This window comes from Pterocles gutturalis, unplaced genomic scaffold (assembly GCF_000699245.1).
Source record: "Pterocles gutturalis isolate BGI_N339 unplaced genomic scaffold, ASM69924v1 scaffold4231, whole genome shotgun sequence".
NCBI lineage: Eukaryota > Metazoa > Chordata > Aves > Pterocliformes > Pteroclidae > Pterocles > Pterocles gutturalis.
In genome coordinates this window covers 16,071-34,295 of record NW_010100077.1, presented here as the reverse complement: position 1 = coordinate 34,295, position 18,225 = coordinate 16,071, and the positions used below count along the sequence as shown (strand labels likewise).

Here is an 18,225-nt window from a genome sequence, read left to right as displayed (position 1 = left end):
TCCAGATCATAGGCTGTGTCCAGGCAACTTCTGCCCCTTCTCTTGTCAGAGATACAAGTGACTTCTCAGAAAGCAAATATTGCTCAGGGCTGTCTCAGAGCTGACTTTTGCCTACAGCATTACCACATTCAGGTGAAAAGAAGGAGTTAGAGCTGCCATGAGGCCCAGAGCTGAGGACACCACACCTCCCAGGTATAAGGTGTGATTAGATGCATGGAACAGATATGAAGGATGCAGTTTCCCTTTGATTTCTACTGTTCGTCACTTCAGTTATCCCCCACTGTTGACTTCCTTGGTGACCCTGGAGAAGTTATCTTTCACCTTTCCCTCTTCAGGTAATGATTTTATTAACAGTTCTGTACCTATCTGAGATTTATTATGACAACTATCCTAATGATTAAGAGGATAAGAACCTGTTTTTTCACCTGGTTTTGAGCTGTGCTATGCAGGACTGTGCCTCTGTTTCCCCTATGGTATTGTCCTGTATGTATTTGTAAGTTATCTAAGGTTTGACGATTGAAAAGTCTCGATCTGTCAAAATCTCACCCTTACATTCATTTTTGTACCTGAGCACTCAGCTGTGGGAAAAGCCTGCTGGACAAATCTCCAGCTTCCAGAGCTTCAGACACTTCCTTTGTCCAGAAAACCTGGCAACCAGCAATGACCACTTGTCCAGGCCATTGCAAGACCCATGTGGTACGTGGAGTCTTAAAAAAGGGGAAAAAAAAAGTGGTAAGACAATTTTTAAAATTTTATTTCTACATCTCCCTGCTCTGAGATGAATCTGTAAGAATCTGCAAGACCCAAAAGAATGCTTCCCCTCCTCCAGCCTGTTCTAACTTTCCTAGTTTCAAATTTGCAGACTGAGTAGAAAACAGTAATAGAAATATCTGAGGCCTTTTCTTTTTTCAGCCTTTCTGCCTCCCTAGACCCAAACAAATCCAAATTTAGATTTTCTACCAGCACAGCTTTTACACAGAAACCAGAGCCAAGATACATTCCCTGATGCATTGACTGAAACCAGCAGTTCACAGTGCTTTGCTTGCCTTTACCCCCAGCATACTCTGTGAGACATGACAGCTGAAGATGACAAAAGAGGGTAGATCCTTATAAAGAGGAAGTTGTCTGGGAAGAGGGATAGAAATAGATTCATACAGGGTTTTTCTATTATATTGGGAAGTGTTCTGTGGCTGTTAAGTGAGGGTGCAGGGTTTTCATTCTTCCAGAATGTTAGCTGCTTTCTCAACCGCACATTCTGCACTTGACCCACACATTGTTGGATTAAAGGTTGTATTTTGAAACTAGTAGAATATCACAAATTTATCAGTCCCATCACTCTATGGCAAGCCTGGAACCAAGACATCAGAGACCTGCCAGTCTGTGATAAAACACTCACCTCTGGATAAACACCAATTGATCTTTCTATGTTGTCCCGTACGCTGGCCTTCATGGATTTCTCAACTTCCAGCAGCCAGTCCTCCACATTGTCAGTGGGATAGATGGGAAGAAACAGCTTCACCTCTTCTCCTTCAGCAGAGTACATGTGTGTGATCTGTAGATCCTCCTGAAACAGTAGCTAATGGAAGAAACACAACAGGAGAAGTGAATGGAGGATTTCCTTTCTATCCCTGCCTTCCTGCCACTGGGGGACAGCCAGGCTGTAGTGGTGTATGGTCATTATAAATCTGCTGCCAAACTTGGTTGTCAATAGTGATAACACAGTGTGCGACAGATGTGCAAAATGACCTCTCCAAAAAATGGAGAATGACTGTATGAAAACAAGAGATTCACACCGCTGGTTTGAGTGAAGCAAATCAAATTATAGATAGGTTGAACATTTCTCATTACCTGTCTAGGATTCAAACCCTTGATTCCTGTTCAGTTTTGTAGATTTGGATCATTTCCCTTGAGGGAACAGTGCTCAGGTTTAAGAGTAAAATTTTAACAGCTTCTCCAGCACCCCAGCACATCGCTGAAAGTCCCCTTATTTATTCCAATGGCTTTGCACCAGGTTTCCAGTTCAATTTCCTTTCTATTTTCCCAAGCTAATGACTAAGAGATTGGTTTTAGTGTCTGCGTATTGTGGCAGTGCAAGCTGTGACTGCCATGGAGTCTGCAGCCTATTAGGAATAATAAAGAAGAAAAATAGCCAGGTTAACCCCAGCTCCTAAGTAGGGATGAAGGCAGAAACTTAATTCAGCTCAGGGTTGTTCACTCCTTGCCCCTCCTGAGGCTGCCAGCAAGAGTGGGATTCCATCCTAACAAGGTGCCTGTAAATAGATAGTTAAGTCTGAACTATTTCTCTCAGCCTCCATGGTGGGATGGACAGACATCTCCAGAGGGAGTGTCTTCTCCTCCTAAGATGGTATCTAAATGAATATCTGTAAGTTGCCCTTTGCAGATGCCTATTTTCCCCTCATTGTCTAAAAGGCAATTGAAAGTGCCCAGTTCATAGGCAGATGTCTGGCTTTGAAATGTCTAAAGTGAGGTTGCTTGAATCCCACTCTGGGGCAGGCAGTACCTTGTGACACCTATGTACAGTTACAGGTTCCCAGGAGACATATTTCCACACAGCAGAACGTGAACACTCCTCCAGATCCCGGAACGCCTCCAAGTTCCCATGACACCAGCTTCCCAAAGATGGGCCAAGCCACTACAGTGCTTTCTTTGCCTACCTGGGCAATGTTCTCAAAGCATTTGCGGAGGTGAGGTTGTACAGCAGTGGGGTCTTTTGTCTGAGACAGTATTTCCAGCAGCTCATCATCTGAAAGGAAGTAGAACCTAGAAACACAAAAGTGAGGCATGAGGGGAGGCTCTCTTCACTGTAGCATTAGGGGCTAAGTCCTGGCAAGATGAGAAACAAGCCTATTGCTAGAGATGCTGTTTCTGACTGCTCACTGATCTCTTTGTGTTAGTGTAGGAGAGGAGCAGCCACAGTCCAACCATCTACCTGTCTGTAGAGACAGACTTCTCCATCTGAAGAAGTCAGTTATTCCCGTTCAAAGTGGATTCAAATGAGTTTCAAAGAACAGAAGTATTCCTTCAGGAATAAGGGATGGAGTTACATGGAGGTTTTCATTTTACTCCACCCTTTCCAGATGAATCACGAGGCACAGATACGCAATGACTGTCCTTAACTCACAACATTTGTGTCTGCCTGTTTTCTCCCCATCAGATGGCAGCATTGAAAGGCACAGCCTTGCTTATGTTTGCAGTCTCATGACAATATCTTAAGCTTAGACTGTTTTGCTCTTTCTTGGTAGAGTGAACTGGACTGAGCCTCTCCTTTCATATTTTCTGAACCAGGGAGTGTGATCCAGCTCACTGAAACTTGGGTTTACCTGGGAAAAGCACGTCTCTTGGTCTCCAGATATTCGCTCAGCCCTTTCTGCGCAAGTTCAAGTAGTTTGTTACATTTTTGCAGGTTCTCCAGTAGCGTAGGATCAGGGCACAAAGAAATCACCTATAAACAGAATGGAGAACAGAGGAAGCATTAGTATTCTGAGCATGTGGGAGATAAGGCAGCAGAGATAATTGGGTTGCCCAGTGATGTTACTGATAGGATTTAAATGACTCATTCACAGGAGTATTTCACAGGGATCTGGAGAGGTGTGAGCTTTGTGGGCAAGGAGGGGAAACAGCGCTTATGGATGCGACAAGCACATGTTGGGGCTCCCCTAAATACCAACATTTGTAATATGGAATATAAGCAGTGATGGAGTCCTGGGAAGTGGAGATTGGAGAACAGAAGACTGCAGAGCACTGCCACCAGGACAGAGAAACAGGTGAAACACAGCAGAAGAGCCAAACAATAGCTTTGAACAATTTTAAAGAGCCAGTCATGAGGAGGAATCAAAGGAGTTATGTTAGGGATTAGGGATACAGCAGGGCTGGTTTAAAGAGTCATAGGAGGTAGGGAGTCTGTGTGCTGAGAATGTATGTGGTGGGGTGGACAGCTTGGTGCAAAGCATCACTAGGAATGACTCTGTTTGGCCACCAGAACAAAAGGCCATGTTCCTAGAGAAGAAACCCAGCACACTGCCCTGGGCAAGACTGGATGGTTTATACAGCATGGCTCATGCCCACACCATTAGAAAAGCAACAACTCAAAGGTAGCCCTTGTGTGAACACAGATCCAAGGTATTTGGGATACCTGCATCGGCTTTCATCAAGGCACACACCTCAGGGTTTTCGTTAGCGTTCTTCATGATGTTCCTCCAGGTGCTATCCATGGCCTGGTAGTGCTGGCTTTCCAACGGGAGCTGCCTTTTGATGTCTTCTGACCTAAAGATGGGCTCCAAGTAGAGCCAAGAGCGCTGGCAGTTCAGCCATTCCTCTAGGACATCCTAGTGGGAAGGAAGAAGGGCATATCAGAACACCACACATTTAATCTGTTTGACAAAACCATTCAAACAGTGCACTAGAAGTATTAAAAGAAATAAAAAAGAAAAAAAGAAAAAAGAAAAAAGAAAAAAGAAAAAAAAAAGAGGTGATGCTGCACTTAGACCTTCAAATAATGTAACCATTCCCTTTGCTAACTGTTGTCAATAGGCATCAGAACCAACACCCCCTAGTTTAATGGGGATAGTTTAGGTCTATGTGCAAGCCAATACTAAAGCTCAAAGGGACTTTGTGGTGCTATGCCAAATTTCTTTGACTAGTGTTTTTGTATTTTACAGGAGATAGCAGTATGCGAGCACAGAGTAAGACAGGGATTTTGTTTTGTGAAAAGAGCTTTATGGGGAAAATGTATGACAAACAAAATATGCCAGACTCTGCAATTCCATCCTATCCTCTCTTCTACCTGATATACCCAGCCTTGCCTACAAAATAATCCATGAAAATATCTTCGAACACCACTCTGAATTAAGAGAATGAAGAAAAAGATAAACATTTAAGTTAGACATCAGACAGGAAACCCTCTTTGTCAGGCCTTCAACGGAAGAAGAACTAGGTTGGAAGAACCTCCTCCTCCTCCATTTTCAGGCATGGGAGCTTGGAAGGTATGTGGAACCTGCCCAACTTTGCAAAGCAGCTCAAGAGTTTGACTCCGTTTCAGGCTGCCTTAGTCACATGGTGCTATCTACCATGCCCTGAGCACAGGCAGCCACTTGACCTAGCAAGAGATGGGGCTTCCCAGTAATACACAAAATGGTGCTTGCCACACTCCATCAGCTAACCCTGATAAGCCGATTCCCAGAAAGGATTCATGGGCCCTTAGTGACAGGAATGAATGCAATCAAAAGAAGGGGTAGGAAAGGCAGGGTGAAAACATGGACAACATCATAGCCAAAACCACACAGTAAACTGAATTTCCCCATGTCACCTACGGCCTTAGGACTTAGAGTAACATTTCTATATCCTCATGAGACAAAGCCAGCCCTCTGACAGCCCACAGCCCAAGCACACCCAGAGGGTAAGCACCAACACACAGAATGAGGTAATTCTGAAGAACAGATAACAATGCTGCTGTGCATCAAACACCAGCATTTACACAGAGTTCTCCAGACAGATACTTGTATTGGAATTTTTCTCCTGCAGCAAAATGCTATTCTGCTGGCTTAGTCCTGCTGGGTGCTGAGCATTCAGGCTCTGGTCTGATGAAGAAGTGCTGGCACAGTCTACCAGATCCTGCTCTGAACAGCAGTCTTCCATGTGCTTTCCTACACTGAGATGTAAATGATTAGTATGGATTTCCCAGGGCCTGTAAGAAACTGTAAGGTTCACTTAGTATAATATAATTAGATGCCAGCAGGACAATTCCCAGCAACAGGGGAGTCCCAGCCCCACCAAAAAGTGTTGCAATAGGCAGGAAATGAGCTGGAACTTCATCGCTGCTGTTTGCAGAACAAGGCTCTGAGTTTATCCCCTCTTTTACTAGAGTCAGAGGGCTTTGACAGGCCCTCTTCCCCTAAAGACTGATATTCTTTTGGCAGTTGTTCTCCCAGTTCCCTAGCAGCAACTACACAGTGGCCGTGTTCAAGCATGGCAGCACAGCACAGCTGCCTGCTTTCACCATGTGAACCCATACCTGTGTCATCTTCAGTTTATTTTCCCATGCGTTCATCCTTTCCTCGAAAGGTTTCTTGAATGGTGAGAAGCCCATGCTCTGAACCATGCCAATGTGATCATCTAGGAGCTGAGAAGCTTCATCGGTGTCTTTCAGAATAAAGGTACCTGTGTCTTTGTAAAGCATCACAGTAAATAAAACAGTTTTCCATTCACTCTCCATCTTGTTGAGTGCCTGGAAGAGAAGGACAAACAATTTAATTTTCAGATACAACCTGTGCAATGGTTATCCCAGCTCCCACAACTCTCTTAATGCCTCTCTCTAGCAAGCGACAGATTTTTGTTCTTGGATTCTACTGGAAACTGCAGCTGTGTATTGAATGCATGACACACTCAGCAACAGCACGTTTCCTCTGCATTGCCCATGGACTCACTGTCCTGAAAGGAACACCTTGAGGGGAAAAAGGGCAATTTAATCTCCAGGACCATTTATGCTACTAGATGTACAGAGGCTACCAGCAAAGTGCCTGTTAAAGATCATGGTTAACAAATGGCTTTGGGAAAGGGGCAGCTATCCGTTGGGAACTCATCTGAGATTTCAGAGAACAAGAGCTGCCAGAAGGTAATGACTTTCAATCAAGACCATCTTAGGTCACATCCGAACTGGTGAACTGAAGCTGAACAGCTATCTAACCTATGAATCTCCAGAGCCAGCAAGCCTTCCCTGCACACGTGTTAAAGGATTTGTCACCTCCGTTTCCAGTCACAGCTAATCTCCCTGACATAACATTTGAATGGCTGAATGTAGATAATCAATTTATTTTAACTTAAACAGTTACTAATTCTACAGTAAGACCCAACCAGTGGATCAGCATAACCATCAGGCACTGCTGTTATGCTACAACTGTAAATTCAACGCAAGGCAAAATAACTTCTAGTCTGTGAACTCAGTTGGGTGGCCATTGCTCCCCCCTCTAAGGGCAACCTTTTCACTTGTGCTGCAGAATGTGTCTAATGCTCTGGGACTGCAGGAACATCATCCAAGGCACTGACTGCCTGCTTAACAGAAATATATTTAAGAAGCAACCAAAGACACAGCAAGTCCCTTTCTCCTCACATTCTCAATGGCGTATTCCTTGCCAGCTATCTCAGCTACTTTGGTAATGCTCTCGATATGGTCCAGCAGGTTCATGTCCAAGCAGCGACCAATTGTCAGGCTGGGTTCTAGCTTGATATCCATGTTAATATCTTTTGACAGCATCTCCCAGTGCCGGCTTCTCATACCAGGATTGCGCAGCCCTTGAATTAAGGGGATGTATAGTCTGAATTCTTCAATCTTGTCTCGAAACTCAATTGCCACACCCTGGCAGGCTTTCAAGGAGAGAAACAGAAGAACATCAGCAACAACAGTGTGTGAGGGAGTTGCCTTAAGGAACCTCCTAGAAGGTGTCTAAAGCCTGATGTGCTTTGCAGACACATGGTACGGGGTAGGTAAAGCAGCAGGAGAGAGCACTAGAAAATGCAGGTTGAAGTAACGAGGACACAAAGTCTCTCTCTACATGGCTACTAAGCAAAGATTGAAGCCCACTCCCAGAAGCAGACCTGCCTATTAGCCAAAAGTCTATTACAGGCAAGTCCATGCTAAGCAGAAGTGTGCCTTAACCTAGAGCTCACTGGAAGATGAGAAGCAAACAAATTTAATTCCTTAATATGGGCCCAAGCATGATGAAGCCCCATCTGCCAATAGATATTTTAGAAGATCCATTCATTGTTCCAAGATCTTCACTTGTTTAAAAAGATTGGGTTGGGAGTTATCTCACACCCCAGCTCAGGTCATCCGAAAGAGAAGATGGACACTCTACACAGGAGCTAGAAGCAGGGCAGAATCACAGCGAGCTATGGAAATGGAAACCACTCCAAATGGAAATGCAGAAGAGGAGCTGCCGGCATGTGGCCACATTAGAGCCAAAGGTAGTTCTGCCTCATAGGAAGGACAAAGTCAAGGAAAGGGCTTTGCTCTCTGAGGCATCCTGGAAGCCCACATCTCTGCACTGTTCCCATCCTGCCCTTTTTCAGCTTGTGCTATTGCAAGTAAAGCAATGGACAGGCGAAGAACATGGGACTTGCTTCCTTTCCAAAATCTGTCTACAGCATGTGTCTCCTTTTATTGCACTCTACGTGGTCGCAATGCACACTCCCAGCAAGGATGTGGCCACCTCGCACTCCCTGCTGGGTGGTATGCAAAAACAAGACAGATTTAAGGAAGAAGCAGATATTTTACCAGGTGCCAAGGAATATTGCAATGAATATGAGCAGGTATTCTTAGTATTTCTGTTTACCATAATGATTCATAGTTACTCACACATCCACTCATCACCTCCTCCATTGGGGCTGATTCATGGCATTGTTTAAGAGTGAGTTCAAGTTAAAAAGGATGAATCAAAAATCTCCCACTGCAAAATATATTTCAATCTAATCTAAGCCATCTGGCAGGAGATTTTAGAATTAGGTCTAAAGAATGACCAGTGTGTTGCTGAGAATCACGGAATGGGAGGTTAAGCTACAATTGAAGTCTCAGTTCCAGCTTTACTAGAAGCCATGATTAAAAGACCTTCATGTGAATTGCAAGGGCTGTATGAGATCATCTAAACTTCATACGCATTCAGGCAGGAAGGAAAACAGTTATTACATTCCACACATCTTTTCCAGATTTTGGAATTTCATTTTATTCATAACAAAAATCAAGATCTCTTCTGGCTTTCCACTGAATTCATTGGCCAATAAAGAAAATAAGTTTGGCCACGAAGAGAGAACCTGGAAGACACGGATTCAAGTTTCTTTGGTGCCTGACTTGCATAAGGGCTTAAACCCATATGTCTAGCCACTGGGTTGTACAGTAATTCTCTATGACTAGCCTGGATTATTTTACTTTATATAAATGAGTAAATATTAACTGCAACATAAGAGGGTGGCTTTTATCTCTGTACTATCTTGGGAATTAAGTATAAAAGGGATTTGCAGCTTGGTTGTTTTCATGCCAAAGTGGTACTTCATGCAACAAACTAGCATCGAGATATGAATCATCATAGTTCCAGAAAAAAAGTGGAAAATAACTTTGCTAGCATTTTCTCAGCTGGCTCTAATACAGACAACACATGCATGTGACATCCTGACAATCCCTGTTAGAGTACTCCATGACACGCCTCACATCAAAATGCTCATATGCACCAACTTCCTAGACTGTTTATCTACCTGGTGAATCCTTGAACTGCCTCACGCATCTCTGCATTTTCTTAAAGGAGTCACTGACATTCTTTTCTAGCTCTTCAGCCTCAGTTTCCATGAGAGGATCAGTCATCCAGCTCTGATGCCACCGCATCCAGTCTGACACTGTAGTCCAGAGATCATAATATGGCTGGAAGTCCTTAACCATCTTGGACAGCTCACCGTACTTTGGAAAGAGGGAAAAAACAAACATAAGCAACAGGTGTATTCTCCTCTCAATGACAGCTTGCACATCAAAAGGCTGAAAAGCGTAAAATTATTTTTTGAATCTCAAGCAAACAATGGGAAAACATGTACTTCCAGGAGATATATCAGACTATCTCCTCCTAAACCACCATACAGATCCCAAGGGAGAGCAACTAGCAGAAATGGGCTTTACATATTTAAGCCAAAATGCATCCAGTGGAGCTGTGCCTGCACTATGTGTCTGGCACGGAAAGCACTCTCTCCACTTGCCTCTAGAAATGCTCTGTTGCTGAATGAGGAGATTTTTATGGGGAGCCCATACACACTCAGTGAAAGCACACGCTCCACATCATATTGAAACTTGGCTCCTTATGGTGAAGGAGGAGTAACCATAGACCGACAGGTAGGAAAGCATCATGTGGACTCTACTTCTACTCTGCAGCCAGACTGGGCTGGATGTGGATGACAACGATTCATTGGCAGCTGAATGGCTACAGGCAAAATGAGTGTTTGCAACTATATAAACTGTTGCCTTAGAACACACTACAACTCAAGCCCAGCCACCTGCCTGCAGACCACTATGCAACCATTGCCATTCATGTCTATATAACTGCAGCAACAGCCTTACAGAAATTGATGCATCTTAACTGCTGCTTCGAGACTTCTGCCATCCATTTCCTCCTCATTAACATCACTCAGATCTGAGTGTGGGCACCCAAAGTCTCTCACAGAAGTGGCAATATCAGGCCCATGAACAGCCTTCCACATCTCCCTGGGATCAGCTCTTCTGCAGCGCAGTGGAGTGATGGAGCGGCGTGGTCACTCTACAGGACTGTGGAGCAGTTCATCAGATAAACCAAAAGAGCATGAAAGATTCCTTCCTGAGGAATTGCATCTCATTATTTGCTCTACGTACCACCTAGAAGGCCCAGCACAGATTAGGGTCTTGTAGGTACAGGATGTGACACTTACATTGGTAACTTTCATCCCAAAGATTCTTTCCCTGTTATTGTAGACAGTTGCCAAATTCTGAAGCTCCTTCAGCTGCTTCCTGACCTCCCTCGCTTTGTTAGCGAACTCATGAGCTTCGTTAACGTTTACTTGGACAGAAAATCCACCTACAATCAGCTGGAAGAGAAAAGGCAGGCATGAGGTATGGCTCTGAAGCAGAGTGCTGCCTCTGGAGATCTCAGCTGCCTGGTGTGCTCTCCGTTACATTTAAAGGCAGGACTTTTATATTCACAATTTCACCTCCCCTAATCCAATTCCACTTCTGTTTAGACCACAATGAAAGTAGTGAGGAGTAGCAATAACCACTGGTCAGGTGGCTGAAAGTGTAAATGTGATGACAAGCTGCTTTTCGTCTTTGTGATAATAGTTAATCCCTGAGGAGCAAGAGCGTAAGTCTGTGCCCAAACTTCCTGCTACTGAATGCATACTGTCATGAGTTACAGAATCAGTGAAACGAAAACGATAGCTTCACTAGGTCACTCAGTTTGTTTCCAAGAATTGTTCAACAACACATGTCCAGAGCTTCTCTAATAACATTTTTGTTTTGTTTTGGTGGTTTGGTTTTGTTTGTTTGTTTTGAGTTTTTGTTTGTTTGGGGGTTTTTGTTTGTTTGTTTGGGTTTTTTTAATCCAGTGTTGGGGTATTATCATTTTTGGAGGCTATTTCCAAAACAATTTAGGTCACTGATTACAGCCTTTCCAAGATGGCATTTCTTGGCTTAAGAGTTTCTGGTGAAAAGTAAAATTCAAACTCTTTCAGCAGAAAACAGAGGTATCTCAGCTCCAAAACTCTGCTGTTGTTTCAGGGTCTTTCACAGGAGATGAGTTCCATGACTGAATGCTGTATTTTTTCCCCTTTGATGGCAGCACATCATGGAAGATGCATTGCAGGGAATTAAGTACACAAGAAAGAAAAAGGAGGCGCATGTGTTGCATGAACACAAAGAATTGGAATATTGCATCTCAATGAACAGCTTCCCAGTGAAAAATCAGTATCTCTGCAAAGAGTATTGTCTTTCACACAAAAATGAACTTCTAAATTAAAAGTTCAACTTCCAATTAAAAAATGGGAGGGGGCAGTTGATAATTTTTGGTCCAACAATACATTGACCTAAAACCTCATCTGAAAGTTTTCCACCTGGCTGGCCACAAGGGCTTCAAGGCCCCATCATCTGGACAGTTTATTGTTAGGGGCTTAATACCTGCATGTCCTCCAGTTTGTCTTGAAAGCCCTTCTGATCTATGACCTGGATTTTGCGAAATTTGTCTTCATCCTCCAGGTGCTGGAGCTGAATGGCCTCAGTTTGGATAGCTATTTTCAGCGGCCAGTAACTTGCAGCCCACCTGCTCTCACATGATATAACAAACAAACAAAAAACAAAAAAAAGAAAAAGAGGAGAGAGAGAGAAGCCTTTTGAGCATATGTTTGAAATGCTGAAAATAACAGAATGAGCAAGCCAACTCCCACCAAACAAGGAAGCTTTACAACAGAAACACATGTGGTTTCAAAAAAACCAATTTTTTTCAGCTTTTCTTGTTGATATGCAGTCCTTGTGACTAGACTATTCAAATGGAGAGGGCTGGGGAGAAGTGGAGGGCCTTTTTAAAAGGAACAAATCCAGTATGTTGCTGAAAAGCTAGGAGACAGCAAAATAACAGTTGGCATCCAGAGAGAATGTCTGTCTTTCAATGTATTCACAAGGAACTGAAAAAAAAATGGGGTCAGAGTCTTGGCTTGTGCCTTTTCAGGGCTACTGAAAAAGCCAGCCTCCTGTTAAGCAGGGCAGTGAGGGGCCAGGGTAACCCAGATACAGTGAAGCCCGGATAGCAAGGCTGCTGCAGAGTGCCCTGGGGAGTGCAGCACGGATACAGGAAAGGCTGCACAAAGTGGCTGCTCCTGCCACGGCAGGTTTGTTAGTTCTTGCTCAGCCGTAGCCCACCCGTTACTCCATTTGGACTCCATAACTTGTGTGCAATGCCAGCTGCAAGCTTTGCAGCATCTGGGGATGGAGCAATCTTCTCCTAGTCCTGCATGTGCCAGGTCTGGCCAGTGGGTATACAGCTGCATCTGTGCTAAGCTGTCCTAGAGCTGAGCTGCTTTCCTGCAGCTTCCGTGAGTTTATTTTGCACTCTACATCATATGTTTCTAATTTCAGGAGCACTCTGCAGAGACTCACTCAGGTTGCAGACACACTGGGTCAAGTCCATGTCATACGAGAGGTGCTTCCAAGGCTGAGCTGACTTTAAAAGTGGTGTAACCGTGTTTGTGAGCTGACTCAGCTACTGGGGCATAGTCAGGCCCCCATCTGAACAACATAGCCAAGGATAAAACTAAGAGGAGACTGCATGAAAAAAAGTGCAGTAATAATACAGGGTTCATGCTCCTTCCTAGTTCCAAGAAAACCCCAGGAGTGTTCCTACCTTGGAAGCATTCATTCAGTTTCAGTCACAGACTAAACTGTGCAGTTTCAGACCTTGAAAATGTCTCCAAAAAGAAAAAAGGCAAGAGAAAAGAGCTTTAATAGGTTAAACAGGTTAATAGCTACTAGTGTGCCTTTCCCCAGGCCAGAAGGCAGCATGAACCCACAGTTCTCTGTAAACTTCATTTCAATAATTCAGTGAGCGTATAGCCTGTGAGGAACTTAAAAGTTTTGCTGGAGCCTTTGACAGACACACAGCCCCTGAAGCACTGAGAATGGTAATTGCTGCAAAGTGTCCCACTTCGACAGTGGGAGAAATGCCTTGTGCTCACTTGTCATTGAAATCTTCTTCAGGAAGAATGTAAAGGAATTCCTCCATGACCTTGTAATCTTCCATAACTTGACGAATCAGTCCCTGTACAGGGTAAGAGAAAGAGACAAAAAATAGACACCTTTAGACCATACTGATTCCAACTCTCTGGTGTATACCTCATTTTCGTGCGGGGCCTTTGAAGGGCATTAGTCACACAAGCTTAATGTGATGTAGGCTGCTCCTCTGCTGTGTAAACAGTGGGAATGGATTTACAACCCCTTGTTCTGCAAATGATCACACCATCATCACCCTCTGTTCTATATGAATGAAAAGAAGTGTGACATAGTGGATAAAGTGCTGGACAGAAATTGAGTGTTTTGGGTTATCATCCAGGTTCTTTCCTTGGCATGGACAAGTCAGCTTACAGCTTGATGCCTTTGTTCCCCATTTGTTCAGCTGTGAGAAGATTTGCACTTCAAATAACTTTGAAATAACCTGGCACTAGAATGTCCTGTTAGAAGAAATACATTAACAGCAATATGAGTGTTTGGTAGCAGAAATATTTTGTTGAAAATAACGTTAATTTTTAGAAGACAGCTATTCGGTACACAAATGCAGAATGCATCACGAAGGTAGCAAAAAGCATACATAAGTCTTGCAGGCAAGATTTTCAACTGCTATTTTGTTTTGCATAGATATTTAAATTCATGATATATGTATTTAAAAACATAAATCTTAGGAATTACATAAACACAAAGCCATGAATCGTATGGCATTGCACGCAAAGACATCAAAGCAAAAAACCTGGAGTTCTGCTGCAGAGACATGACACATTGCACTCACAAATTTGCTTCTTACTTCCCTTGGTGTCCCCTGTCCATGAGGAGAGCATGCCCTACCTCCTGCACAGCCAGCTGCTCAGGCACTCCCTTCATCCACTCCCGCAGCTCAGCCAGGTCCTCGATAGTGTTTGGTTTCTCATGCATTCTGTGGCTGACGGTTTTATACACATCACAGATCTGCAGGAGGACACAGCAGAGAAAAGACCATCAAAAAGTCATTAATTACTAATGGGCAAACTGGAAAACCTGCCACGATCCATCCGCTTCCCATTTGGAAGGTGGGGTAAAGTGATGAGTACACAGTCCTGTTCAGTCTTTTGCTTTCCTGAGTCTTTCTCCATCCATCTCATTTGAGCTCAAATGGAACGAGACTGCCAAAAAAAGGGGAAGAGGAACAGCAGGTATGTAGTTGAAATGACGACAATAACAGATTTAGACAAACCTCTGGCAGATGCAATTGTCTATATTCCAGTTATCCTCAGAGCAAGCAGAGGGACCTTCCAGTTGTCTACTAGGCAGATCTTTTCAATCCACCAACACCTTTTTATAAGGTGGCAGAGTCTTGAAGAATTTAGTCTCAAGAGATACAGCTTCCATGCACATAATTTATTGAGTATATTTAATACTTCATTTGGTTGAGTATATATACTGCATATCTCGCTTCTAGTTGTTTTTTAAAATAATCACTCTGATACAATCTTTAAAATGTCCTCATTAATGTGGCCTCAGTTGCTGTCTTTTGGCCATTTTACACACACAGTGACTTCAAAGGCAGAAGGACAAGACAAGACACTGACAGATAATCTATTGAACCAGGTAACTTACATTCTCCACCTGCAAATGGAGGTTTTTGGCCAGTAAGTCCAAAATGGAAGTGGCAAGCGCTTTGTATTTTTCAGACAGATTTTGCTTAACATCTTCTACGTTGACATGGAAGGGACCAATGACAATAGAACTAGGTAGAGTGTTGTCCAGATTCTCCTTTTCAGACAAGTGCGTGTTTACTATGCTCTTCACCTCCTGGGCAGATGGACATTGCTCTTCATAGTCTCTGTAAATAAAAGCACCACCAAAACAAAAAGGTAACGTAGACCTTAAGATTATTTGAGCATCCAGGCTGTTTGAAGGATGTCCAGACATGTCTGCCCAAAGAATCAAGATATTAAATTAATAGTATACTTACTGTTATTAAAACACGCATCTATTTGAATGTGTACAACTTTCTGCAAGCACAGACTGAGAGGGTACCAATGCCTTCCAGACCTTACAGACAAAGATATGCCTACACAGGAAATGAGGAGTGTTTGTGTCACAGTCAAGTACACGAGTGATAGCTTTAACTGGGCATGGGAAGCTACAGTGGCAAAGACATCCCATGTGAAGTCCATCTATTTGGGTGAGCAGCCTGCACTGAAGGCTCTTCTTCAGTGTCTTCACTGCTACAGTTACCAACACTGAGCAGAGAAAGCCAGGCTGCCTACGTCCACCTGCACTGCAGCTACACCCACGCAGCCACACGGACAGGCCCCCAGTTTCAGAAGGTGTATACGAGAAAACATGGAACTGGTATGTAGCTGAGGAACATTACTGGAGAGCAAGGGAAGGGACAGGCTCAAACCTACAACAGGTTTTAGAGCACAATAGGTGTGGAGTGGAATAAGAGTACAAAATACTTTAGCTACAGAAAAGGAATGGAAGAAAGACATGAAAGAGGTAAAAGGCAAGAGGAGGGAGAGGGAGAGGGAGAGGGAGAGGGAAAGGGAGAGAGAGAGAGAGAGAGAGAGAAAAAATGAAAGCCCTGGTGTACAGAGGGCAAGATCAAGAGGTACCTTGGGGGAGGCACTTCAGTGTGTTCTGGGAAGAGACAGGAATTTGTCAGATGGGATTTGTAAACTGATTAAGCCGGAATACCAAAAGAGAAAAAGGGCTTCATTCCCACTGTTTGGAGAAAACATGAGGCCTAAAAAGAAGACCATTAAAGTAACAGGCGCTAAAGGACAGCACAGGTGCTAAGCGTTTTGGCACTGAAAACAATGAGGCTGAAACAAAAGAAAACATTAATTTCTACAGAATGTTACAAGCCTGGAAAGAAGCTACTTGAAGGAGGTCAGAGTCAAGTATGCTAACTGGATTTTTGAACAGGATGAGTCATTTTCAGGGCCATTAATATCTCCAGTTACACTTACAAACATGACAGGAATGTGACTGCTGTCAGAGGCAGGAAGAAATTCTCACTGCCACCACTAATGTCCTCTAAAAGCATGGACATGGCTGAAGGCTGCCTCTGATGGATGCCTGATCTCACAGCTGAAGCATGTCACACACATTCGTGGTCTCGGAACAGGTCTGGCATTCTCACGCACATCCACACAACAGCTTCTGAGAAGGCTTGCCATTTGGGTTAGAGGTGCCTCTGTCAGAAGCCACTTACCTCAGGAAGTATGGGATGTCATTGTTATTTAGCTCTAAGAACTTCTCATATTTCTTGGCATAGGCTTGGAGAGGGATCAGCGCCTTCCGAATGGCAGATCGCATACCCTCACGTAGTTCTTCCACTTCTGGTTCATGCAAGCCCACAGAGTCCAGCAAGGGCGTGCCCAGGATAAGTATGTTCTCCACCACATACTGGAAGAGGAAGGAGAGGTCCTTCAGGACAAGCAGAGCTAACCATGCCTCCTCAGGAGAGGCACGAGACAATCACCAGCAGCACCTTTAGGAAGTCATGCAGTTCATCCTTATACATTGTGTCAGGAATTGTTTTATCAGTTTTACGTTGCCTCCCCCTGGCCCCGGCAAAGAAAGAGGATCTAAGGAGACAGGTCTTTCACAGTAACAGGCAGAAGGATGCATATGCAGAAGAGATCTGCAGCAGACTGACAGCACTGGAAAAGGTGCTATTTCCTTTGAGTCTGCTTTTACCAGCTGCCATGCACTTAGGGCAACCAGGCTACTTAGCACATGTGACCACAGAACCTGCAGCACCAAGAGGCAGCAACCAGATAAAATAGCTACAGGGTTGGGGAGCTTGAAGAGATCCTGTCAGAACAGAACTGCATTAGCACAGTGCTGTGCCCAAATAAATTTAACTGGATTCCCAACTACCTACTTCTGCAACTCCCTCCCTCAGCACAAGCTCAGGGGTGTCTACGCTGAGCTGCACTGAGGCTTGCACAGCTATACCGCTGTTGATGTAGAAGAGTTCACCTTCTCCAACTGTGGGACAGTGTGAGTCAGCAGGATCCCCTTGTCAAACAGAGAAATGAGGGACTTCTCAAAGCTCTCCACAGGGGGGCTGAAGTGAACGCCACTGCTGTCTAGCACAAGGTCTGTTGCAAAGAGTGGATTCCTTTGAGGCCTGCAGTGGGAAGAGATAAGGAAGAACAGGGATGCTTTCTGAGACAATGGCACACAAATGTATTGCTCTGGTGCTGATACTAAAATGCTTACTGGACAGGGAAGGAAAGCAGAGAGGAAGACTGTCCCATGCAGACAAAGGTATAAAACATGGTGTTCTGAATTTAGCAGTAAAGATATTGATAACTCTTGTCTATCAAAGGTGAAGGAAGTGTCAATCATGACATGCCAGGATCCCCAAAAGTCACAACCTTATGCTGAGAATTGAAGTTGCTTTACAGAAAAATTGCAGATGCTCTTCAAACCTGGCATTCAGCATCTTCAATATACTCCTAAAATGCACCTTCCAGGTCAGTGTCAAGACTTCCACTGATTTCAAGGTATAAGACCTCATGTGAGTGGCAGGTTTTTTTTTTTTTCCTCCCGTTTTCAATTTCTAAACCTTCCTTTTTTAATACCATGAAGGACAGAAATCCTTAAATCAATACTCAACAGAAGAAAATTCTGGGCACTGTGACAACCTGAGTTTGGTGTTCTTTAGAGATCCCAGGCCAGATCCAGCTCCTGAGGTTTAATCCAAGAATGCACTTAGGCAGCCATGCCTCCTGGTATCCTTCTTCCTGGCCTCCAGAAAAAAACTAGTAGTAATTATTTGCTCCCCTGAGAATGCTGGAAGTTGCTAATCTTTAGAACAGTATGTCAAAGTTCCGATGGCCTGTCTCCACTAACAGCAACTTGAAGTCTGTACTAACAGAGTGGCCAGTTCTGCCTCATTCTTCCAGACCCAAGTAAATGCATCAGGTGGA

General features: G+C 43.9%; 1 protein-coding gene across 1 annotated transcript in view; it reads right to left on the bottom strand.

Moving 5' to 3' along the window:
- Positions 1-18,225, bottom strand: part of DNAH1 (dynein, axonemal, heavy chain 1) — a 71,480-nt gene that overhangs the window by 41,684 nt on the left and 11,571 nt on the right. Inside the window, exons 11-25 of the mRNA XM_010078194.1 lie at positions 17,270-17,420; positions 16,497-16,690; positions 14,891-15,116; positions 14,123-14,242; positions 13,243-13,325; positions 11,693-11,834; positions 10,453-10,608; positions 9,262-9,460; positions 7,127-7,380; positions 6,032-6,244; positions 4,182-4,346; positions 3,342-3,463; positions 2,676-2,781; positions 1,397-1,576; positions 567-707 (exon numbers count right to left, since the gene is read on the bottom strand). Coding sequence (XP_010076496.1) covers positions 567-707; positions 1,397-1,576; positions 2,676-2,781; positions 3,342-3,463; positions 4,182-4,346; positions 6,032-6,244; positions 7,127-7,380; positions 9,262-9,460; positions 10,453-10,608; positions 11,693-11,834; positions 13,243-13,325; positions 14,123-14,242; positions 14,891-15,116; positions 16,497-16,690; positions 17,270-17,420 — 2,452 coding nt within the window. The remainder of the gene's footprint in view (positions 1-566; positions 708-1,396; positions 1,577-2,675; positions 2,782-3,341; positions 3,464-4,181; positions 4,347-6,031; positions 6,245-7,126; positions 7,381-9,261; positions 9,461-10,452; positions 10,609-11,692; positions 11,835-13,242; positions 13,326-14,122; positions 14,243-14,890; positions 15,117-16,496; positions 16,691-17,269; positions 17,421-18,225) is intronic.